This window comes from Nyctibius grandis, chromosome 5, assembly GCF_013368605.1.
Source record: "Nyctibius grandis isolate bNycGra1 chromosome 5, bNycGra1.pri, whole genome shotgun sequence".
Taxonomy (NCBI): Eukaryota; Metazoa; Chordata; class Aves; order Nyctibiiformes; family Nyctibiidae; genus Nyctibius; species Nyctibius grandis.
The window spans coordinates 1,249,478-1,273,518 of record NC_090662.1 but is presented as its reverse complement, the minus strand read 5'-3'; the positions used below and the strand labels follow the sequence as shown (position 1 = coordinate 1,273,518).

The 24,041-nt window shown below is 63.0% G+C and overlaps 2 protein-coding genes across 2 annotated transcripts in view; one reads left to right on the top strand and one right to left on the bottom strand.

Moving 5' to 3' along the window:
- TNPO3 (transportin 3) overlaps positions 1-2,952 on the top strand; it is a 51,597-nt gene extending 48,645 nt beyond the window's left edge. The window contains exons 20-23 of the mRNA XM_068400447.1: positions 44-211; positions 1,184-1,296; positions 2,144-2,223; positions 2,312-2,952. Coding sequence (XP_068256548.1) covers positions 44-211; positions 1,184-1,296; positions 2,144-2,204 — 342 coding nt within the window. The 3' untranslated portion in view covers positions 2,205-2,223; positions 2,312-2,952. The remainder of the gene's footprint in view (positions 1-43; positions 212-1,183; positions 1,297-2,143; positions 2,224-2,311) is intronic.
- Positions 2,953-3,378: 426 nt separating this feature from the next.
- Positions 3,379-12,916, bottom strand: IRF5 (interferon regulatory factor 5). The gene is made up of 9 exons (XM_068400448.1): positions 12,886-12,916; positions 9,876-10,056; positions 8,206-8,374; positions 6,747-6,856; positions 6,612-6,642; positions 6,217-6,492; positions 5,100-5,489; positions 4,318-4,436; positions 3,379-4,237 (listed from the first exon to the last, which is right to left on the bottom strand). Exons 2-9 carry the CDS (start codon positions 10,047-10,049, stop codon positions 4,025-4,027), a joined length of 1,482 nt encoding a protein of 493 aa, XP_068256549.1. The 5' UTR covers positions 10,050-10,056; positions 12,886-12,916; the 3' UTR covers positions 3,379-4,024.
- Between the last annotated feature and the right edge of the window lie 11,125 nt (positions 12,917-24,041).

Here is a 24,041-nt window from a genome sequence, read left to right as displayed (position 1 = left end):
TCCCCAGGCGCTGCTCACCCCCCCTCTCTCCTTCCTCCCGCAGCACGAGGAGGACTTCGAAGTGCGGAAGGAGCTCATCGGGCAGGTGATGAACCAACTGGGCCAGCAGCTCGTCAACCAGCTGCTGCACACGTGCTGCTTCTGCCTGCCGCCCTACACCCTGCCCGACGTCGCCGAGGTGCTCTGGGAGATCATGCAGATCGACCGGCCGGTGAGAGGGACGGGGCGGACCCCGAAGGGACGCGGGGGGACTGCAGGCTGCGGCCCTGAGCCCTCCTGGTGTGCGCAGAGCTGAACCCCAGAGCCTCACACAGAGTCACAGAGTGGTCAAGGGTGGGAAGGGCCCTCTGGAGATCATCCAGCCCAACCCCTGCCCAAGCAGGGTCACCCAGAGCACGTCGCACAGGGTCGCGTCCAGGCAGGTTTGAATATCTCCAGAGAAGGAGACTCCCCCCCTCCCTGGGCAGCCTGTGCCAGGGCTCTGGCACCCTCACAGCAGAGAAGTTCCTCCTCACATTCAGACGGAACTTCCCATGTTTCAGCTTGTGCCCGTTGCCCCTTGTCCTGTCACTGGGCACCACTGAGAAGAGTCTGGCCCCATCCCCTTGACACCCCCCTGAGGTATCTGTGAGCATTGATAAGATCCCCCTCAGTCTGCTCTTCTCCAGCTGAACAGCCCCAGCTCCCTCAGCCTCTTCTCGCAGCAGAGATGCTCCAGCCCTCTGACCATCTCCGTACCCTCCGCTGGACTCTCTCCAGTAGCTCCTGGTCTTTCTTGAACTGGGGGGCCCAGAACTGCACACAGTTACTCCAGATGTGGCCTCACCAGGGCCGTGTAGAGGGGCAGGAGAACCTCCCTCGACCTGCTGCCCACACTCTTCCTCACGCACCCCAGGACACCATTGGCCTTCCTGGCCACAAGGGCACATTGTTGGCTCATGGGGAACTTGTTGTCCCCCAGAACCCCCAGGTCCTTCTCTGCAGAGCTGCTCTCCAGCAGGTCACCCCCAGCCTGTCCTGGTGCAGGGGGTTATTCCTCCCCAGGTGCAGGACCCTACACTTGCCCTTGTTGAACTCCATGAGGTCCCTCTCCCCCAGCTCTCCAGCCCGTCCCCTCCCAAGCCAAGGAGGTGGGGGCCGGGTTTGGCTCCGCGCCCTGAGCTTCTCCCCTCTCTCCCCGCAGACGTTCTGCCGCTGGCTGGAGAACTCGCTCAAGGGGTTACTGAAGGAGACGTCGGGAGGAGCCATCCAAGTCACACACAAACAGCTCACCGACTTCCACAAGCAGGTCACGAGGTGAGGGCTCACGGGCGTGCCGGGAGCCAGGGCGTGAGCGCGTCCCTGGGACGTGGCCTCTGCACCCTGGTGTCCTCCAAGGCTCAGCTCTCCCCGCTGCCGGCCACGGGCTGTCCTCCCCAGAGCATCTCCCCAGCACCCCTCGACCCTCCCCAGCACCCTTCATCCCTCCCAGCACCCCTCGACCCTCCCCATCACCCCTCGTCCCTCCCCGGCACCCTTGATCCCTCCCCACCACCCTTGATCCCTCCCCACCACCCTTGATCTCTCCCCAGCACCCCTCGACCCTCCCCATCACCCCTCGTCTCCCACCAGCACCCTTCATCCCTCCCCAGCACCCCTCATCCCTCCCCATCACCCTTCATCCCTCCCCAGCACCCTTCATCCCTCCCCAGCACCCCTCGTCCCTCCCCAGCACCCTTCATCCCTCCCCAGCACCCCTCGTCCCTCCCCAGCACCCTTCATCCCTCCCCAGCACCCTCACCCCCCCCCAACAGGGCTACTGGGCTCATCCCTGGGGCTACCTGCCTCCTTGCACGTGGTGGCACACGGGTCCCCTCTGGGGACAGTCCCACAGCCCATCCAGGGGCTACCGAGCCCATTTGGCCCCAATAGTTGCCACACCACCTTGGAGCCGAGCTGCCACGCTCCTGGCTCCCGGTGCCACCACCACGGCGTGCCAGCAGGACGGCGCTGGGTGGAGGGACACCTCCCCCTGCTTCCCCAGTGTCACCTCCTCACGTCACCCCTCTAATGTCACCCCTCTAATGTCACCCCTCTAATGTCACCCTCTAATGTCACCCTCTAATGTCACCCCTCTAATGTCACCCTCTAATGTCACCCCCAGCGCTGAGGAATGTAAACAAGTCTGCTGGGCTCTGAGGGACTTCACCCGCCTGTTCCGGTAGCTCGGGCACCGTCTCCCAGGTACGAGGGGCCGCGGGGACCGTGACCCCCGCGGTGACATCGCGGTGACATCGCTGTGACCCCTCTCTCTCCCCCCCCACCCTCCCAGGAATGTCTTTTAATGCGAAGACCGAAGCAAACCACGACCCACCGTGGCTCCAGCGCGTCCCCCCCCCACCCAGCCCGGAGCGCCCCGGGGCCACCCCACGAGGGTCCCGCTCCCCCGGCCCCTTCCCCTCCCCCACCAGGGCGAGGGGGGGGAGGGGAAATAAAATATAAAGATAAAAAATAATTAAAAGGTTAAAACAACCCAGCGGAGAGAAACGGGATTCGCCCGCAGGAAACCGAGCGTGAAGTAGAAAAACTTTCTGTGAAATGGAGAAAAAATTTTAAAAAATGATTAAAAAAATTGATTTCAGCAAAAAAAAACCACCACGGGGGGTGACAATAGGTGTAGGGGAGGTGGTGGCTGTGGGTCTGTCCCCCCCCCATCCCTCCCCGTGTCCCGCCCGGTGACGACACGGACGCTTTAAACATCGATTTTATTTTTTTCTGCTTTTTTTTTAGGTTTTTTTTTGGTTTTATTCGGTTTCTTTGAGGGTCGGAGGGTGCGGGGAGGAGGCGGCTGGAGCGGGCGCGGGGCCGGGCGGTGGGTGCTGGGCGCTGCCCGGGGGGTGCGGCCACCTCGAGAACAAGAAAAATGATAAAAAACACCCAAAAAAGTGAAAAAAAAATAAATTAAAAACCCAAGTTCTGGTCTGGTTCTTCTCACCAGCCCCACCATGGCCGGGTGTCCCCAGTCCCACCAGTGCCCCATGTCCCCAGCCCCACCAGTGCCGGGTGCCCCCAGCCCCACCACCCCTGGGTGTCCCCAGTCCCACCACTGCCCCATGTCCCCAGCCCCACCACTGTCCCATGTCCCCAGTCCCACCACCGCTGGGTGCCCCCAGTCCCACCACCACCCCGTGTCCCCAGCCCCACCACTGATGGGTGTCCCCAGCCCCACCAGTGCCGGGTGTCCCCAGTCCCACCAGTGCCGGGTGTCCCCAGTCCCACCACTGCCCCGTGCCCCCAGTCCCACCACTGCTTGGTGTCCCCAGTCCCACCACTGATGGGTGCCCCCAGCCCCACCACCCCTGGGTGTCCCCAGTCCCACCACTGCCCCATGCCCCCAGTCCCACCACCCCTGGGTGTCCCCAGTCCCACCACTGCTGGGTGTCCCCAGTCCCACCACTGCCCCGTGTCCCCAGTCCCACCACTGCCAGGTGTCCCCAGCACTGGGAAGGGGAACCGGGGCGTCACCCCATCCTGGCCCCATTTTCTTGCTGTTTCTCCCCAAACTGGTGGGTTTGGGCACCACATTGAGGGTGCTCCAGGGTGGTGGGTGCAGCTTCTCCTCCAGTCCAGCCCCACTGAAGCCTCCCTGGACCCCCCCCCGCCATGGGACTCAGTGGGTGCTGGTCCCTGGTGGGATGGGGACAGGGATGGGGACAGCGCTGGGTGGCCCCGGCTCCACCAGGCGGTGAGGGGCTGGTGGGCACCACCAGTGGGATCATCTCGAGGAGCTGGTGGGCACCATTGGGATCACCTCGATGGGCTGGTGGACACCATCGGGATCATCTCAAGGGGCTGGTGGGCACCAGCATTTGGATCATCTCGAGGGGCTGGTGGGCGCCACCATCGGGATCATCTCAAGGGGCTGGTGGGCACCATCGGGATCATCTCGAGGGGCTGGTGGGCGCCACCATTGGGACCATCTCGAGGGGCTTCATGGTGGCAGTGCCGTGGGTGCCCCCGTGTCCCCCCCCCACGTGTCCCCTCGTCACTGGGGCAGGGAGCCGGGTGGCAGCACCCAGGGGCCGGGCGCCGGCTGCAGGCGCTGCTGGTTCTGCCAGAGCTGGTGGAGCTCCTTGAACTGCTCCACCATCCTGTCCTTGAGGTCGGGGTGGGAGATGTGGAGGGGGACGCTGTCGGCCGACCACGAGAGCTCCCCCGAGAACATCTCCAGCAGCAGCCGCGCCACCACCGGCACCACCTGCGGGAGGTGCCACCGCGTCAGCGGGCACGGGGACACCTACCCTGGGGACACCCTGGGGACACCACCCCATCCCTCACCTGCACCGTGATGAGCTTCTTCTCCTTGGGCTTCTGGTCCGGCCACTCCTCGCCGAAGCAGAAGAAGATCTCGAAGGGCGGGGGGGTGGTGGTCTGGCCCTTCTGGAACAGGATGAGGCCTGCGGGGCCGGACACCGCAGTGAGGGGCAGGACGGGGCCTCGCGCCAGCCTGTCCCACCACCAGACCAGCTTGGTGCCCCCCATCATGCCAACAGACCCCCATGTGCAACCTGGTGTCCCCCCATCCCAGCTTGGTTCCTCCACACCATCAGGTCCCCACATGCCACCTGGTGTCCCCCCATCCCAGCTTGGTCCCCTCATGCCACCATGTCTCCACATGCCGCCTGGTGTCCCCCCATCCCAGCTTGGTCCCCTTATGCCACCAGGTCTCCACGTGCCACCTGATGTCCCCCCATCCCAGCTTGGTTCCTCCACACCATCAGGTCCCCACAGGCCACCTGGTGTCCCCCCATCCCAGCTTGGTCCCTTCATACCACCAGACCCCCATGTACCACCTGGTGTCCCCCCATCCCAGCTTGGTTCCTCCACACCACCAGGTCCCCACATGCCGCCTGGTGTCCCCCCATCCCAGCTTGGTTCCTCCACACCACCAGGTCCCCACGTGCCACCTGGTGTCCCCCCATCCCAGCTTGGTTCCTCCACACCATCAGGTCCCCACGTGCCACCTGGTGTCCCCCCATCCCAGCTTGGTCCCCCCCATCCCACCCGATGTCCCCAAGGAGCTCAGAGGACCACCACCACCACCCCCGTTCTCCTCTCACCATTGAGAAACCCCTCGAGGCTGAAGAGCTTGGTCTTCTTCTCCCTCTCGATGGGGTTGGGGCCGGCGCGGCGGGCGGCGCAGGGCCCCGTCCAGAAGACCTTGCACTGGCAGAGGCGGATGGCATAGAGGTCCTGGCCCTGGAGCTCCAGGATGAGCCCGCGGTCCAGCACGTCCAGGAGCTGGTGGGTGTAGAAGCGTTGCTTCTCGTTGGGGATGGCGTCGGTGGCCGGGAAGGGGACCTGCTCCAGGGTGAGCGGCCCGAAGAGCTCCACCTGCTCCGGCGTGGGCGCCAGGCGGCTGTGGAAGAGGCGGCAGCCGTGGGGGTTGCTGATGGTGAGGACCCCGACCTGGCGGCCCCGGTACTGGAACTTCAGCTCCAGGTCGGTCACTGCAGGAGGGACGCGGAGGTGAGCTGCAGGGACATCCCTGCCTGGCCACCCCATGGCCACCCTGCACCCATGGGCACCCTGCACCCATGGCCACCACCATCCAGCCACCCCATGGCCATCCTACACCCATGGCCACCCCACCCAGCCACCCCATGGCCACCCTCCACCCATGGCCATCCTACACCCATGGCCACCTCACACCCATGGCCACCACCATCTAGCCACCCCATATCCATGGATACCCCCATCCAGTCACCCCACACCCATGGCCACCACCATCTAGCCACCCCATGGCCATCCTACACCCATGGCCACCCCACACCCATGGCTACCCCGCACCCATGGCCATCCTACACCCATGGCCACCCCACACCCATGGCCATCCTACACCCATGGGCACCCCACACCCATGGCCACCCCACACCCATGGCCATCCTACACCCATGGACACCCCATACCCATGGCCATCCCACCCATGGCCATCCTACACCCATGGCCACCCTGCACCCATGGCCATCCCACACCCATGGCCACCCCATACCCATGGCCACCACCATCCAGCCACCCCATACCCATGGCCACCACCATCCAGCCACCCCATGGCCACCCCACACCCATGGTCACCACCATCCAGCCACCCCATGGCCACCCCACACCCATGGCCACCACCACCCCACACCCATGGCCACCCCCCCAGCCCCCCCCCTTGCCACCCCCCCTCCTTACGCGGCAGCATGTGGGGGCTGTTGAGCAGGTTGGGGGTGACGTGCTCCATGGGTGCCCCTGGGCAGGCAGCCGGGGGCCCCAGGGTGCCCAGGGGGGGCCCGGTCTCGGCAAGGGCAGCGGGGGGCAGCTCGGGGGTCCCGTGGGTGCCCCCCACCTCCCCGGGGAGCAGCGCTGGGCAGGGCGGTACGAAGGGCCCCGGGGGGCAGCCGCTGCCGAAGGGGGGGTCCTCCTTGGGCCAGGGGTAGGGGGGCAGCAGGTCCCGCCCGTGCGGGGTGTCTGGGGCACAGCGGGGGGGTCAGAGGGTGCTTATGGCCCCCCCACACCCCCCATGCCCCCCCAAACCCCCCACACACCCCCCCACACCCCCCACACACCCCCCCATGCCCCCCACTCACCATCGATGCTCAGGGCTGTCATCTTCTGGAGCTGTGGGGTGGGCAGCGGGGTGGTTAGAGGGTGGGGGGGCACAGAACCCCCCCTCGGTGTCCCCGGTGGTTTGGGGGTGTCCCCTGTGTCCCCCCCCCAGGTACCTGGCTGACGTCCTCCTCCTCCTCCTCCTCCTCCTCGCCGCAGCCGTAGTCATCCTCGGCCGCCCCGTCTGTGGGGAGAGAGGGGCTGGGGTGGGGGGCTGGGGGGCTTTGGGGGGGTGGGGGAGTTTGGGGTGCTGGGGGTTTGGGGGGTGCTGGGGGTTTGTGGGGTGCTGAGGTGCCACAGGGCACTGGGTCCTTATGGGGTGCTGGGTCCTTGTGGGGTGCTGAAGCTTCATGGGGAGCTGGAGCTTTGTGGGGTGCCAGGTCCCTGTGGGGCACTGGGTCCTTATGGGGTGTGGGGACCTCGTGGAGTGCTGGGGCTTTGTGGGGTGCTGGGGGAGTGTAGGGTGCCGGGTTCTCATGGGGTGCTGGGGATTTGTGGGGTGCTGAGGTGCCACAGGTCACTGGGTCCTTATGGGGTGTGAGGGACTTGTGGGGTGCTGGAGCTTTGTGGGGTGCTGGAGCTTCATGGGGAGCTGGGGACTTGTGGGGTGCCAGGTCCCTGTAGGGCACTGGGTCCTTATGGGGTGTGGGGACCTTGTGGGGTGCTGGGGCTTTGTGGGGTGCTGGGGGAGTGTAGGGTGCTGGGATCTCATGGGGTGCTGAAGCTTTGTGGGGTGCTGGGGCACTGCAGGGTACTGGGACCTCATGGGGTGCTGGGGCTCTGTGGGGTGCTGGGGCTTTGTGGGGTGTCAGGTCCCTGTGGGGTTCCAGAGCCTCATGGGGTGCTGTAGCTTTGTGGGGTGCTGGGGACTTGTGGGGTGCTGAAGCTTTGTGGGGTGCTGGGGCTTTATGGGGTGCTGGGGCCTTATGGGGTGCTGGGGAACTGCAGGGTGCTGGGGACTTGTGGGGTGCTGGTGCCTTATGGGGTGCTGAAGCTTTGTGGGGTGATGAAGCTTCATGGGGTGCTGGGGACTTGTGGGGTGCTGGGGACTTGTGGGGTGCTGGGGTTCATGGGGTGCTGGAGCTTTGTGGGGTGCTGGGGACTTGTGGGGTGCTGGGGTTCATGGGGTCCTGGAGACTTGTGGGGTGCTGGAGACTTGTGGGGTGCTGGGACCCCATGGGGTGCTGGAGCTTTGTGGGGTGCTGGAGACTTGTGGGGTGCTGGGACCCCATGGGGTGCTGGAGCTTTGTGGGGTGCTGGGGACTTGTGGGGTGCTGGAGCTTCATGGGGTGCTGGAGCTTTGTGGGGTGCTGGGACCTCACAGGGTGCTGGGACCCCATGGGGTGCCAGTGGGGTGCCGGACCCTGTCGGGGCGCGGAGCCTTGCGGGGCGCTGCTCTCTCCCGGGGTGCCCAGTGCCCTCCCCGTTCCCCCCGTTCCCCCGCACCTGCGGCCCCGCACAGCTCGTACACGCGGTAGGCCCGGTGCCCCCCGTCCCCCCCCGCACCTGCGGCCCCGCACAGCTCGTACACGCGGTAGGCCCGGTGCCCCCCGTCCCCCCCCGCACCTGCGGCCCCGCACAGCTCGTACACGCGGTAGGCCCGCGGGGGGGCGGCGCGGGGCCCGTCGAGCAGCAGGCGGAACTCGCGGCTCTTGTTGAGGGCGCAGCGCAGCGTGGCCTTCCAGCGCGCCGGGTCCGCCGCGTCCCGCCCGGCGCGGAACCGGCCCGTCTGCTGCGCCCACGCCTGCCCGGGGGGGGGGAGTCAGCAACCGGGACCGCGGGCACCCCGGGCCGCGGCCCCAGGGCGAGCCCCGGCCCTGTCCCGTTGTCACCCCATCCCCTGTCCCCATTGGCACCCCAGCACCCCCTGCCCTGGGTCCCCCTTGGCACCCCAGCACCCCGTGAGTCCCCAGCACCCCATGAAGCTCCAGCACCCCATGGGGTCCCAGCACCCCACAAGTCCCCAGCACCCCATGAGGTCCCAGCACCCTGCAGTACCCGAGCACCCCAAAAAGACCCAGCACCCCACAAGGCCCCAGCACCCCATGAAGCTCCATCACCCCACAAATGTTCAGCACCCCATAAGTCCCCAGCACCCCATAAGGCCCTAGCACGCCATAAGGCTCCAGCACCCCACAAGATCCCAGCACCCCATAACGCCCCAGCACCCCATAACTCCCCAGCACCCCACAAGTCTCCAGCACCCTATGAGGTCCCAGCACCCTGCAGTGCCCCAGCACCCCACAAGTCCCCAGCACCCCATGAAGCTACATCACCCCACAAAGCTTCAGCACCCCACAAGGGCCCAACACTCCATGAGTCCCCAGCACCCCACGAAGCCCCAGCACCCCATAAAGCTCCAGCACGCCACAAGATCCCAGCACCCCACAAGTCCCCAGCACCCCATGAGGTCCCAGCACCCTGCAGTGCCCCAGCACCCCATGAAGCCCCAGCACCCCATGAGGTCCCAGCACCCCACAAGGACCCAGCACCCCACAAGTCCCCAGCACCCTGCAGTACCCGAGCACCCCAAAAAGACCCAGCACCCTACGAGATCCCAGCACCCCACAAAGCTTCAGCACCCCATGAGGCTCTGGAACCCCACAGGGATCTGGCACCTCACGAAGCCCCAGCACCCCCCAAAGCTTCAGCACCCCACAAGGGCCCATCACCCCACAAGTTCCCAGCACCCCATGAAGCTACATCACCCTGCAGTGCCCCAGCACCCCACAAAGCTTCAGCACCCCATGGGGTCCCAGCACCCCATAAGACCCCAGCACCCCACAAGTCCCCAGCACCCAATGAGGTCCCAGCACCCTGCAGTGCCCCAGCACCCCATGAAGCTACATCACCCCACAAGTCCCCAGCACCCCATAAGACCCCAGCACCCCACAAGTCCCCAACACCCCATGAGGTCCCAGCACCCTGCAGTGCCCCAGCACCCCACAAAGCTCCAGCACCCCATGAGGTCCCAGAACTCCACAAGTCCCCAGCACCCCATGAAGCTCCAGCATCCCACAGACCTCCAGCACCCCATGAGGTCCCAGCACCCCACAAGGACCCAGTCCCTCTTGTCACCCCATCTCCCCCACCCCATGTCCCCCTTGTCACCCTGTCACTCCATCCCCCAACACCCTGCATCCCCAGTCACCCCATCACCCCCGTCCCCCATCCCCCTTGTCACCCCATCGCCCCCGTCCCATGTCCCCCTCGTCACCCCCTCACCCCCGTGTCCCCGTTGTCACCTTGAAGATGGTGTCGTGGTCCTGGGGCCCGGGGGGGTGGCGGGTGGCGTGGTGCCAGGGGATGGCGAAGCGGCGCCGCTCGGGGTCCAGCCACTGCAGCCCCGGGTAGCGCCCGCTGTCCAGCTGCGCCACCAGCCAGGGCCTGAGCCGCACGCGGCGGGGCGGGGGGTCCATGGGGGGTCTGCGGGGGGGGACGGGAGGGCTGGGGGCACCGGGGCACCCGCCAGCCCCAGGTGGGGTGATACGCGTGAGGGGCTGAGGCCTGGGGGGGCTCGTGACACGTGTGAGGGGCTGAGGCCTGGGGGGGGGTCGTGACACGTGTGAGGGGCTGAGGCCCCACCAGCTCGTGACACGTGTGAGGGGGCTGAGGCCTGGCGGGGTCGTGACACTTGTGAGGGGCTGAGGCCCCACCAGCTCGTGACACGTGTGAGGGGCTGAGGCCTGGGGCGCTTGTGACACCTGTGAGGGGGCTGAGACCCCACCAGCTCGTGACACGTGTGAGGGGGCTAGGCCTGGGGGGTCGTGACACGTGTGAGGGGCTGAGACCCCACCAGCTCGTGACACGCGTGAGGGGCTGAGGCCTGGGGGGCTCATGACACGTGTGAGGGGGCTGAGGCCTGGGGGGCTCGTGACATGTGTGAGGGGCTGAGGCCTGGGAGGGCTCGTGACACGTGTGAGGGGGCTGAGGCCCCACCAGCTCGTGACACGTGTGAGGGGCTGAGGCCTGGGGGGCTCGTGACATGTGTGAGGGGGCTGAGGCCCCACCAGCTCGTGACACGCGTGAGGGGCTGAGGCCTGGGGGGACTCATGACACGTGTGAGGGGCTGAGGCCTGGGGGGCTCGTGACATGTGTAAGGGGCTGAGGCCTGAGGGGCTCGTGACACGCGTGAGGGGCTGAGGCCCCCCCAGCTCGTGACACGTGTGAGGGGCTGAGGCCTGGGGGGGCTCGTGACACGCGTGAGGGGCTGAGGCCTGGGGAGGCTCGTGACATGTGTGAGGGGCTGAGGCCTGGGGGGCTCGTGACACGCGTGAGGGGCTGAGGCCCCACCAGCTCGTGACACGTGTGAGGGGCTGAGGCCTGGGGGGCTCGTGACACGCGTGAGGGGCTGAGGCCCCACCAGCTCGTGACACGTGTGAGGGGCTGAGGCCTGGGGGGCTCGTGACACGTGCGAGGGGCTGAGGCCCCACCAGCTCGTGACACGTGTGAGGGGGCTGAGGCCTGGGGGGCTCGTGACACGCGTGAGGGGCTGAGGGCTGGGGGGCTCGTGACACGCGTGAGGGGGCTGAGGCCTGGGGGGCTCGTGACACGTGTGAGGGGGCTGAGGCCCCACCAGCTCGTGACACGCGTGAGGGGCTGAGGCCTGGGGGGCTCGTGACACGCGTGAGGGGCTGAGGGCTGGGGGGCTCGTGACACGCGTGAGGGGGCTGAGGCCTGGGGGGCTCGTGACACGTGTGAGGGGGCTGAGGCCCCACCAGCTCGTGACACGTGTGAGGGGGCTGAGGCCTGGGGGGGCTCGTGACACGCGTGAGGGGCTGAGGCCTGGGGAGGGCTCGTGACACGTGTGAGGGGCTGAGGCCTGGGGAGGGCTCGTGACACGTGTGAGGGGGCTGAGGCCTGGGGGGGTCGTGACACGTGTGAGGGGCTGAGACCCCACCAGCTCGTGACACGCGTGAGGGGCTGAGGCCTGGGGGGCTCGTGACACATGTGAGGGGGCTGAGGCCCCCCCAGCTCGTGACACGCGTGTGCAGCTGTGCCCGGGCACCCATGGGTGCCCCCCCCCGAAAGAGGAACCGTGTCCCCCCCTGGCGTGTCCCCCCGTGGGTGCGGGGGTGTCACCCCCCGCCCCGAAAGCAGAAGCTGAGGTGGCTTCGGGGAAACAAAACCGGGGGGGGGAGGTGACAGCGGGACACGGGGGGACACACGGGGGGGGACACACGGGGGGACAGGGGGGACGGGGAGGGACAGGGGGGACAGGGGGGACATTGGGGGGACACGGGGGGACATGGGGTGGGATGGGGGGAACAGGGGACACGGGGGGGGACACGGGTGGGACAGGGGACACGGGGGACACGGGGGGGACACAGGGGGATGGGGGGCACGACAGGGGACATGGGGGACGCAGGGGGACACGAGGGGACACGGGGGGACACGGGAGGGACACGGGGGGACACGGGGGGACAGAGGGGGACAGGGGACATGGGGAGACACGGGGGGGGACGGGGGGGAAGAGGGGACACGGGGGGGGACATGGGGGGACAGGGAGACAGGGGAGGACAGGGGACACAGAGGGACACGGGGGGACATGGGGGGGACACGGGGGGATATGGGGGGGCACGACAGGGGACACAGGGGATGCAGGGGGACACGAGGGACACGGGGGGACACGGAGGGTCATGGGGGGACACGAGGGACACGGGGGACACGGGGGGACACGAGGGAACACGGGGGGACACGGGAGGGACACGGGGGGACCTGAGGAACACGGAGGGACACAGGAGGACACGAGGGTCATGGGGGGACACGGGGGGACAGAGGGGGACAGGGGGAGGTACAGGAGGACACGAGGGTCAGAGGGGGACACAGGGGGGACACGGGGGGACACGGGAGGATACGGGGGGGGACAGGGGACATGGGGGGACACAAGGAGGATACGAGGGTCACGGGGGGACACGGGGGGACACGGGGGGACACAGGGGGACATGGGGGGGGACAGGGGACACGGGGGGACACAAGGAGGATACGAGGGTCAAGGGGGGACACGGAGGGACACGAGGGACACGGGGGGACACGGGGGGACACGGGAGGGACACGAGGGACACGGGGGGACACGAGGGGACACGGGCACGGACCCCACGAGGCTGGGGGGGGCTGCACCCAGCGGGGCACCCCCAGACCCCACCGGGCACGGGGAGAGGGGACAGACCCCGCGGCCCGTGGGGACACCGGGGTGGTGGCACCCACCCACCCGCGACACCCACCCCCCCGGGGACCCCCCCCCCCGGGACCCACCTGCGCTCCGCGGCCGCCGCCACCGCCCGGGTCCCTCCCACTCGTGTCACCCCCCCCGTGTCCCCTTCCCTCCTCATTTGCATAACGCGCGCCACCGCCCGCTCTACGTCACGCGCGGGGGGAATCCCCGCAGTGGGCGGGCACCCCCCGCCCCTTCTCCTTGCGCCGCGCTGTGATTGGCCGCGCTCGCTGTCACTCACCCGCGGGCACGCCCCTAGCGCCGCTCGCCCCGCCCACCCCGTCACCGGGGCTGTTGCCTGGCAACGAGGGGGCGGGGCGATGGGCGGGGCGAGGGGCGAAGCCACGCCCACCGCGAGGCCTGCAGGCCCCGGGCACAAAAAACACGGGAAAAGGCCCAAAAAACCGGCGATTTCGGGGCCGTTCCGCGGAGGATCCCGCCCGGGACACCCGGCGGGGGGTCCCTGCCCTCGCCGCAGCGATGAGCCGGCGTGGAGGCCGTCGGCGGAAGGTTTGGGGCGGGGGGGAGGCAGCGGGACCGTGCGTGTCCCCTCCGCCCCCTCCGTCCCCCGCCACCCCCCGCGAGGCACCGCGAGGGTCCGTTTGGGGTTTTATTGTCATTTTTCCGTCCCTAACGGTGACTCTCGTCACCGCCGGCGACGGCCGGTCACTGCTGTCCCCGTCCCCAGCTCCGCTCGCTGCCCCGTGTCCTCACGAGGACAAATTGGGGAGGAAAAAGGAAAATAATCAGTTTTTTGGGGTGATCACGCGTGGAGTGGCGGAGGAGGGGACTGTCCCACTTGCTTCTGCCACCAAGAAACCGGTGGCCCCCGGTTCTGCTCCCGCCCTGGCGCCGATTTCCCCCTCCCAGCACTTCCCACCTCTTAATTTTGACTATTTCTGGTTAAATCTCCCCGGGATCGCCTCGGCGGCCGTGAGAGGGAGCGCGAGGCCGTGCAGTCGCCGGGACGGGGTTTCCCAGAGCTGTCACCGTCTCCAAGTGTCACTTCCCGGGCCCCCTGCCAGCTGTCATCTATTTTTGGGCTCCTTTAGCCGGGTTTTGGCTAGAGCTTGCCCAAAAATCCATCAGGCAGCAAACCCGCGCTCCCTCCTCCACGTCTCTGCCTCAAATCACGTTATTTATCCGCTCATTAATTAATTAGGAGTAGTGCAGACTCACCTCCGGCTCTTTCTCATCCTTATTTTGGTGGCCTCCTCGCGTGGAGTGGGACGTGGTGGTGAGGAGGTGGCTGGGGTCCAGGAGCCGTGCCGGGCCGTGCCGTGCCAGCCGGCCGCCCCGCTCCGGGGCTGTCTGGGAAAGGGGATAAAGACGAGGCCATCCCATTTCCAGGGGTCTTCCTCCATGGCCAACTGGTGTCTCCAAGCCAGTTGACACCCAACTGATGCGGGAGATGCTCCAGGCACCCAAGAACATCCATAATGTCACCTCCAGGAGGAGGTGCCGAGGTGCCGGGGGGGTCGATTTGCTCCACGGGGTTTTGCTCCCCGGTTTTGACGTCCCGGTTTTCTCCTCAGCGGGTACGAGCGGACGGTTCGGCGAAAGCTGAGGGAATCCTTCGCCGTCCCGCGGCTCCTGGTCAACGGGTTCGCCGTCTTCCTCAGCGAGTTGGTTCGCTTCCTCGGCGAGACCGTGGTCCAGGTGAGCCACCCTGGTTTCCCTGCCACCAAGGTTGTAGCGGGGTGACAGTTGGCCTCTTCTCCAGGCAACCAGCGATAGGACAAGAGGACACGGCCTCAAGCTTGGCCAGGGGAGGTTCAGGTTGGACATTAGGAAGCATTTCTTCTCAGCAAGGGTCATTAGCCATTGGAAGGGGCTGCCCAGGGAGGTGGTGGAGTCACCATCTGTGGAGGGGTTTAAGAAAAGCCTGGCCATGGCACTTAGTGCCCTGGTCTAGTTGCCATGGTGGTGTCAGGGCAATGGGTGGACTTGATGATCCCAGAGGGCTCTTCCAACCTCATTGATTCTGTGATTCTGTAATGGAGATGTCTCCATCTGATTTTTTCATCTCGGTTGGTTTTTTTTTTCAATCCACATTTATCTTGGAGACATTGTCAAAGCTCAGTCCCATCTCAGCAGTGGATGTGTTTGTGGGGAGGCCAGGCTTGTTCTCCAAAAGAAAATCAAGCCCCAAGGTCACAAATGCTGGAGGTTTGATGGTGGAGGTTGGGTGGCGTGAGAAATGTGAGTGTTTGATGCTTACCCAGAAGGTTTGCGCTCCAAAAACCGTGGTTACATCCCAAATACACCACCGGGAACCTTTCTGCCACCGACACACCTCGTCTGGGGTTTGTGGCTGCGGTCATTGGAAGGGGACGAGGCACAAGGAGAGATGATTGTAGGAGGGGATGAGAAGTGCTGACAACCCCGAGTACAAACCTTCTGCTTCCCTTCCTCTGAGTGTTTCCACGTCAAAATACTCCAGTACTGGGAGGAGAACCTTCAGGTCCTCCACAATCTCCAACTTCTCCTCCCACAGTGAAATTTTTGCATCTTGGCCACATTTTTGGTGTCTCTAGGAGTGTGGAGTTCCTTGTGAGTAACTTGCTCTTCATAGGGCCCCACACACACCTCAGGATGTCACGTGGTGGCGAATATTCATCAAAAACAAGTATTTTAACCCAAATTTGCCTTCCCCCCCGCCAGGTGTTGGTGGTCGGTTTGCTGACAGCCATCGGCGATCATATTTTGAAGCCCTTCTTGGCAGCGACGTTCAACAGCCTCCTGCAACCTCTGCTGCTGTTCCTGCGGAAGGTCCTCTGTGGCATCCGGGACCTGATGGACCCCCTCATCGACATCGTGGCCAGCATCTGCTCGCAGCTCGCCGTGCTGCTGCGGGCCGTGAGGTTGGTGGAGATCAACCTACGGCCGGACAGAAGGACGGACCTCGGGGACGCGGGTAATGGCTGAGGCTGGGTCTTGGGTGGTGAAGGAAGAAGAGAAGGAAGGTGTTGAGTTACAGAATCAGAATCAATGAGGTTGGAAGAGCCCTCTGGGATCATTGAGTCCAACCATTGCCCTGACACCACCATGGCAACTAGACCAGGGCACTAAGTGCCATGTCCAGGCTTTTCTTAAACCCCTCCAGAGATGGTGACTCCACCACCTCCCTGGGCAGCCCCTTCCAATGGCTAATGACCCTTGCTGAGAAGAAATGCTTCCTAATGTCCAACCTGACCCTCCCCTGGCCAAGCTTGAGGCTGTGTCCTCTTGTCCTAGCGCTGGTTGCCTGGGAGAAGAGGCCGACTCCCACTTCACTACAACCTCCCTTCAGGTAGTTGCAGACTGCACTAAGGTCACCTCTGAGCCTCCTCTTCTCCAGGCTAAACACCCCCAGCTCCCTCAGCCGTTCCTCGGAGGTCAGACCCTCCAGACCCTTCCCCAGCTTGGTCGCCCTCCTCTGGACTCGCTCCAACACCTCAACATCTTCCTTGAATTGCAGAGCCCAGAACTGGACACAGTTCTCCTCCTGCCGCTGATTTTGGAGGCGGTTTGGTGTCGGGAGCCTGATTTCCCCAGCGCCCGCCAGGAGGGGATGGCTTCATTCAGGAGAGCTGAGCAACTCCCAGGCACCCTCGGTGTGCTCTGTGCCTTGACTGGAGCAGCTCTCCGTAGCCGGTGGCGTGGGGTAGCCAAGAATGTGGGAACTGTCTGAAAAATAAGTGACTGCCACCACTTCTGTGTTCCTAAAAACTAGGTCTGGGACACGTTTCAGGTAGCAAGAGTGTATTTCTGTAGTGACCAGGAGGCCAGAGGAGAGGAATCGCAGGCGGTGGAGTTCTTTTTCTTCTCAGCAAGGGTCATTAGGCATTGGAAGGGGCTGCCCAGGGAGGTGGTGGAGTCACCATCTCTGGAGGGGTTTAAGAAAAGCCTGGACATGGCACTTAGTGCCCTGGTCTAGTTGCCGTGGTGGTGTCAGGGCAACGGTTGGACTCGATGAGCCCAGAGAGCTCTTCCAACCTCATTGATTGATTGATTGAAGCTTTGAGCGTGTTTTGTAAAACCTTTGAGGGGATCAGGGCTGGGACTGAGCCACGTTTTGGGGCTCACGCCTGCGCCCCACACACCAGCTCCCCTCCCCACCGGCACGTCCTCCTGGGAGCGTTTCCCACCGCTGGCGTGCGCCGCGTGATCCCTCCGGCCTCGATGATTCCACGCCGAAAGCCCTTTGCTTTTTATGGGCAGAGAGCAGCTTGTTTTTCCCTTCCCGGCCTGTAAGCTCGTCCGAAGGATGGAGCCAGCCGGCTGCGATCGAACGGACGAGCTCCGCGACGAGGCGCTGCGAGGGGTCCCCGGCGGTGCCCGCTCCTCGCCCTGACTCGCCGTGCTATTTGGGTGCTGCTGAGTTCACGGGAGCTGCGGCGGTAACGGGATGTTCCCCTGAAGCTGAGCTGGGAGCCACCAAGGCGAAGAGCTCTCCCAGGGTCAGATGACCAAGGGCAGCGTGTGATTGAGAGCCGGAGATGAGCTGAAACCTTCCGGGCAGCGAGAAATGTGCCGGGTTTTCCAGGAGAGGGAGACTAGACCTGCTTTGCTCTTGCTCCTCAGCTGAGAGCACCGGAGCCAGAGGATACAAGAGCCCCACACAGACACTGGCCTCCTGGTTTGGGTCTGGGACGTCTTGCAGCAGTCACTGGTGCCAGGATGGCCACACACGGGGTCCAAGAGCCCCCACGGGTGGGGCAAACGATTGTCCTTGGGGTATTTCAATCCACGAGAGGACCTTGAGTGGGGCGCAGGCATGTCCCGGCGACCGCTCCCCGATACCAGACCTTCCTGCAAGGAAATGATTAAAATGAACAAAGACAACTGCTGATTAAGAGGATGGAATTAATTTGAGGTTTCTCGCTTGGTTGATTGAGCTCAAGAGTCACTTTAATGATTTAAATGGCTTTAATTAAATCAATCTGCTCCGCGGGAACAGGAATTCCCCATTTTTTTAATTTTTTTTAAATTTTTTTTTGGCTAAAGCTCTCTGTAGATCCCGGAGACAGAGCGAGTGGGAAAATTCAACACCCAGGAGTGAGGAGAGACAGCTTCCACCATGCTCAAACTGATTTTTTTTGAGTTTCAGGTCCTAAAGGGGTGAACAGGAGCTCGGGGGCTGCTGGCCACGCACGTCTTCTTGGTGCTGCTCTGCTCGTCAAGAGCAGAAAACTCTTTTTTTTCCTTAAAAAAGAAGTAAAACAACCCCAAATCCAAACTGTGTGCATAGAACACACCTGGTCTGTGCCTGCCTTTACTCAGTGCCATGGTCTGGTTGACGTGGTGGTGTAAGGGCAATGGTTGGACTCGATGAGCCCAGAGGGCTTCTTCCAACCTCATTGATTCTGGGATTAATTCTGAGATTAATTCTGGGATTAATTCTGGGATTCTGTGGTTCCCCCCACCAAACACCAGCAGGGGTGGGCAGCCTGAGCTGCTCTGGTGGGGTGCATGGCACCGTGCCCCTCCGCCACGCACCCACCTCCCCGTGTGTGCCCAGGACGGGGTCTCAAGGCAGCCGTCCCAACCTCAGCCACCTCCCACGTGGCCCTGGGTGCCGGGTTACCAGCACCGTGCTGGGACAAGGACATTTCTCCCTCGTCCCGCCTCGGGGCTTACGTTGGCCAGCGGCCCCCGGGGCTGGCAGCTCCCTCGCATTGCTGCTCCCTTAGATCACGAATTCCCTTCGGCTCAGCCCTCTGCTCCGAGCCCACGGGAGAGCGGCACGACGCTTCTCCTGGCTCACGACTGACTCTTTAAGCCAGCCCTCCAGCCCTCAAACCTGCTGCATGGGGGGCACAGCTCTGCCCCAGCCCTTTTCATCATGATCCAGGGGGGGGGATTTTTGCTGGAGCAGCCGCGGAGGAGTGGGTGCAGGGCTGGGAAAGCCGCCAGCTGGGCCGTGGAGGAATGCCAGGACGCTGAGCGCAGGGGCCTCCTCGGGCTCCACGCGGCCATCGCTTCCCTAAATAGACGGCTGCGGGGCGGGAGGATTAGGTGGGGGCATTCCTCTGCCCCCCGGCCGCTGACCCCGTTGCTCATCGCTATATTAAATCCTGCGCACGACGCGTCGGCGCAGTCCTTCGCTCGGGGCGCGGGGATTTCTGCTCCTCCCTCCGCCCCGTTACTCTCAAACTCCACACGCCGGGTTTGTTCCGCTCGGATTTTACAGGGGGAGGTTTGTGCTTCTCCCTTTTGCCCCCTCCCCGCGGGGTGCGAGGGTATTTATAGCCACCCGGAGAGGTTAAGAGCCGCTGCCCATGACGGGGCCGGTCGGTGCGTGGTTGGATCCACGTGGTCTCACAGGAGGAGCCGAGGGCCTGGCTCTGGGTTGAGGTTTTCGTCATGGGAATGGGGTCAGCCCTGCGGCGTGGCTCTGCTCTGGGGTGGTGTGGGAAGCCACCAGGTTGTACCCCTCGTTTGTCCCTGTGGGGCAGGACAAGGCACAGTAGTGTTGGAATAAACTGGGAATGAGCTGCTGGAGTGAGTTTGGGAAGGCTCGGTGGTTTGGTTTCTTCACACCATCTTCCCACAGTCAGAGGTAAACTGAGGCAGGGCGTGAGTTGGTCTTTCCCATCAGGACACTTGGTGTTACACCTTCAGAGCGTCCTCCTGATGGTCCTGATGGTTTTTTATCTTGCCCATAAAACCTGGAGTCACAGAATCACAGAATGGTTAAGGGTTGGAAGGCACCTCTGGAGATCATCCAGCCCAACCCCTGCCCAAGCAGGGTCACCCAGAGCACGTCGCACAGGGTCACATCCAGGCGGGTTTGAATATCTCCAGAGAAGGAGACTCCCCCCTCCCTGGGCAGCCTGTCCCAGGGCTCTGGCACCCTCACACCAAAGAAGTTCCTCCTCATATTCAGATGGAACTTCCCATGTTTCAGCTTGTGCCCGTTGCCCCTTGACCGGTCACTGGGCACCACTGAGAAGAGTCTGGCCCCATCCCCTTGACACCCACCCCTGAGGTATCTGTGAGCATTGATAAGATCTCCCCTCAGTCTGCTCTTCTCCAGCTGAACAGCCCCAGCTCCCTCAGCCTCTCCTCGCAGCAGAGATGCTCCAGCCCTCTGACCATCTCCGTACCCTCCGCTGGACTCTCTCCAGTAGCTCCTGGTCTTTCTTGAACTGGGGGGCCCAGAACTGCACACAGTTACTCCAGCTGTGGCCTCACCAGGGCCGTGTAGAGGGGCAGGAGAACCTCCCTCAACCTGCTGCCCACACTCTTCCTCACACACCCCAGGACACCACTGGCCTTCCTGGCCCCAAGGGCACATTGTTGGCTCATGGGGAACTTGTTGTCCCCCAGAACCCCCAGGTCCTTCTCTGCAGAGCTGCTCTCCAGTAGATCACCCCCAGCCTGTACTGGTGCATGGGGTTATTCCTCCCAAGGTACAGGACCCTACACTTGCCCTTGTTGAACTCCATGAGGTTCCTCTCCCCCAGCTCTCCAGCCTGGCCAGGTCTCACTGAATGGCAGCATGGCCAGCTGGGGGATCGGCCACCCCTCCCAGTTTGGTGTCATCAGCAAATCTGCTGAGTGTACACTCTGTTCCTTTGTCCAGGTCATCGATGAATAGTCCTGCCCTTGCTGCCCGTCCTGGGGCTCCTCTGACCTCCCACATTGCTCCTCATGCTGGAGATGCTGCAGCTCCCTCTTCCCTGTGCTCCCGCACACAGCTCCACATCCTCTGCCCTTCAGCTGCAGCCCAACCTCAAAGGCCTTCCCCAACTTCACCCGTGGGACCTGTTGTTCTGATGAGGGACTTCAGCCCACCTCATGGTCCTCCCTCAGAGCAGAGGTGGTTCTCCAGTTCCCTCGTGGCATTGGCAGTTCTCCAGCTCCTTCGTGGCATTTGTGGTTCTCCAGCTCCTTCATGGTGTTGGCGGTTCTCCAGCTCCTTCGTGGTGTTGGTGGTTCTCCAGCTCCTTCGTGGCGTTGGTGGTTCTCCAGACCATCACAGCTCTTCTTCCAGGGGTGTTTCTCAAGGGACCTACAAAAGTTTTAAGCTAAAACCAGCACCTAAACAGTGTCCGTGACTTGGCAGCGGCCGCAGCTGTGGGTGGGATGATCGATACGCCAACAAACTAATAAAATCCCCTCTTCTTTGTCCAAATACCAAGGTCATCTTCCCCTGAACTTCTCTGCTGTCTGGGGCATGTGACAAAGAGGTAAATAAAGCTAGAGCTGAAAAGCTAGTTAATTAGTAATGTGTTCTCCTAATTCTCTGTCTGAATCCCAGAATCACGGAATCAATGAGGTTGGAAGGGCCCTCTGGGATCATCGAGTCCAACCATTGCCCTGACACCACCATGGCAACTAGACCAGGGCACTAAGTGCCATGGCCAGGCTTTTCTTAAACCCCTCCAGAGATGGTGACTCCACCACCTCCCTGGGCAGCCCCTTCCAATGGCTAATGACCCTTGCTGAGAAGAAATGCTTCCTAATGTCCAGCCTGACCCTCTCCTGGCCAAGCTTGAGGCCGTGTCCTCTTGTCCTATCACTGGTTGCCTGGGAGAAGAGGCTGACTCCCACCCCGCTCCAACCTCCCTTCAGGTAGGAGGAGAGATGATTTAGCTCCTGTGAATGAGCAGTGCTGCAAGAAAATGTAAGGCCGTAAGTGTGGAGATACTTTAATCAAGTAAAACTTTCCAGGCAGAAAGTGAAGGACACACTGCTGACCTTCTCCTGATGAGTCGCGGATATCTCAGGAAGATCCTCAAATTGCTGCTGAGTCCTCCTTATTGTGGTCTTTGTTGGACCCACATTTAGACGTATTCAGAAATCCAGGCCAGCAGCTGAACTGAGTCACTGGTCCAACTCTGGCCTGTAGATCCACACGCAGGATCCCTCAACATCCAGATCCTTCCAGGCCTGGGAGGAGTTACCAGCCCCCTTGGGAAGGGAGGCAGGTCCCCGTGCCAGGGGTAGCCCCCTCCTCAGCCTTCACTCCGGGGAGCCATGCAGTCATTGAGGGCAGGGCCATTAAAGTTTAAAAATCACGATGACAACCCCTCCCAAACCATCTTTTATTCAAAAAAACCCACATCTCCTGGTTTTAAAGTCTCTTCTGAGACAGCTACACCACACACAACCCATCGCCAGTGAGGATCCGCGTTTGAAACAGGGATCATGGAATCACAGACTGGTTTGGGTTGGGAGGGACCTTAAAGATCATCTAGTTCCAACCCCCTGCCACGGGCAGGGCCACCTTCCACCAGAGCAGGCTTAAATGTGTGATTATTTTCTCGAGATCTTCCAATATCAGAGATAAAAAAAGACAGATGAAGCGTTCGTTTTTCAAGGAACTTTCACGTAAAGTTTTTTCAGTTCATGACTTAATAGTTGGGCCGAGTTTGAAAATGTCAGCTGGCTCAAGCAGCTTTTGAAATTGTTTACCGTGACACAGAGGGTGGGAATTATCTCAGCGTACTGTAAATATCTGGTGTGAACATCTGCCACGGGTGGCGCAGCTCGGCTCCCTTCAGAGACCGGAGAGAAACGCACTCTTAGGGTACAATTCATCTGACCTAATTTAGGCATTTACTTTAGGATGAGATGAATCATGGCCCTGGAAGTGCCTATTTCTTTCCAGTGACTATAAGGGGAGTCTAGACAGCCAGCACAGATGTGGACGTGCACATCTCATCGGATGAATCGCATCCAACGCGATTAAGGCTTGACCTCAGCCACGCTGCTATTTGGCTGCGATACAGCGACAGTCTGATGTGTCACGGTAGGCTGAGGCAGGAGGGAATTAAATAGCAACGTGATGCTGCTTCAGGGTGATCTTGTAAAACGGGCTTTTGGTCGTAGGAGACATTCCCTCCCGATGGGATCACATCTTGCTACGAAGCAGTGATTTTAAAAGTAAGTAATTAAAAGGCCACGTAGCATTTTAAGCCTGAATTGAAATACATCTATAAAACATGCTGTCAACTTACCGGCATTAGGATCCGAGTTATTTTTGGATCGATGCGGTCACGACATGCTCGCTCGGGGCACGTCTGGCAGCACAGCAGGGACCCTCACAACAAGAGAGACCTTGAGGTGCTGGAGCGAGTCCAGAGAAGGTCAACGGGGCTGGGGAAGGGTCTGGAGCACAAGTGTGATAGGGAGCGGCTGAGGGACCTGGGGGGGTTTAGCCTGGAGAAAAGGAGGCTGAGGGGAGACCTTCTCGCTCTCTACAACTGCCTGAAAGGAGGGTGTAGTGAGGTGGGGTCAGTCTCTTGTCTGTGTAACAAGCGATAGGACGAGAGGAACCGGCCTCAAGTCGCACCAGGGGAGGTTTAGATTGGAGATCAGGGACAATTTCTTCATGGAAAGGGTTGTCAAGCGCTGGCACAGGCTGCCCAGGGCAGTGGTGGAGTCCCCATCCCTGGGGGGATTTAAAAGCCGTGTAGATGTGGTGCTGAGGGACATGGGTTAGTGGTGGCCTGGGCAGTGCTGGGTTAACGGTTGGACTCGATGATCTTGAAGGTCTGTTCCAACCTCAATGACTCTGATTTAGACACGCGGGAACCAAACCCGCCAGCTCTCAGCACCCACCTGCAGCGTGCCGAGCAGCCCCTGCCTAAGCAATTCCATGGCCAGACCCACACGTCTGCCGTGACAGAACCGCCGCTCAGCGGGGCCCTGGCGTCACCCTGAGGGGAGGCCTCTCCTCACTCAGGGGCACTTCAGGAGGAGACGCCACTCTAAGCCCACACTGTAGCCGCTGCCGAAGCAGGGGCAGGCCCCACAGTGCCCCAGCAGCCCGGCCCTGGCTGCCAGGAGGGCTGGGGAAGGGCTGGCGAAGGGCTGAGGTGGCCCCGCTCGCCCCGCCCCCCCCCCAACATGGCGCCTCACCCCCCACCACCGCCGCCCTTTTCCCGCCCTTTCCGCCGCGCGTGCGCAGTGGGGGCTGAGTGGGGACGCGGCGCCCAGGTGGGCGGGGCCGCCGGCCGGCGCGCGCATGAGGACGTGGCGCTTTCCAGCCAATCAGCGCCCGCGTCGCCGGCGGCGGAGAGGCGGGGCTTGAGCGGGCGGCGGGGGCGGGGGCGAAGGGGCGGGGACGGTGGGCGGAGGGCAGCGTGGGGGCGGGCGAAGGGGGTGACGGGCGGCGGAGACATCCAATCAGATCGCCTTACGTAACGGCGGAGGAGGCGAAGCGGCGCTCTGATTGGCCGGCTCGGAGCGAGCGCGGGGGGCC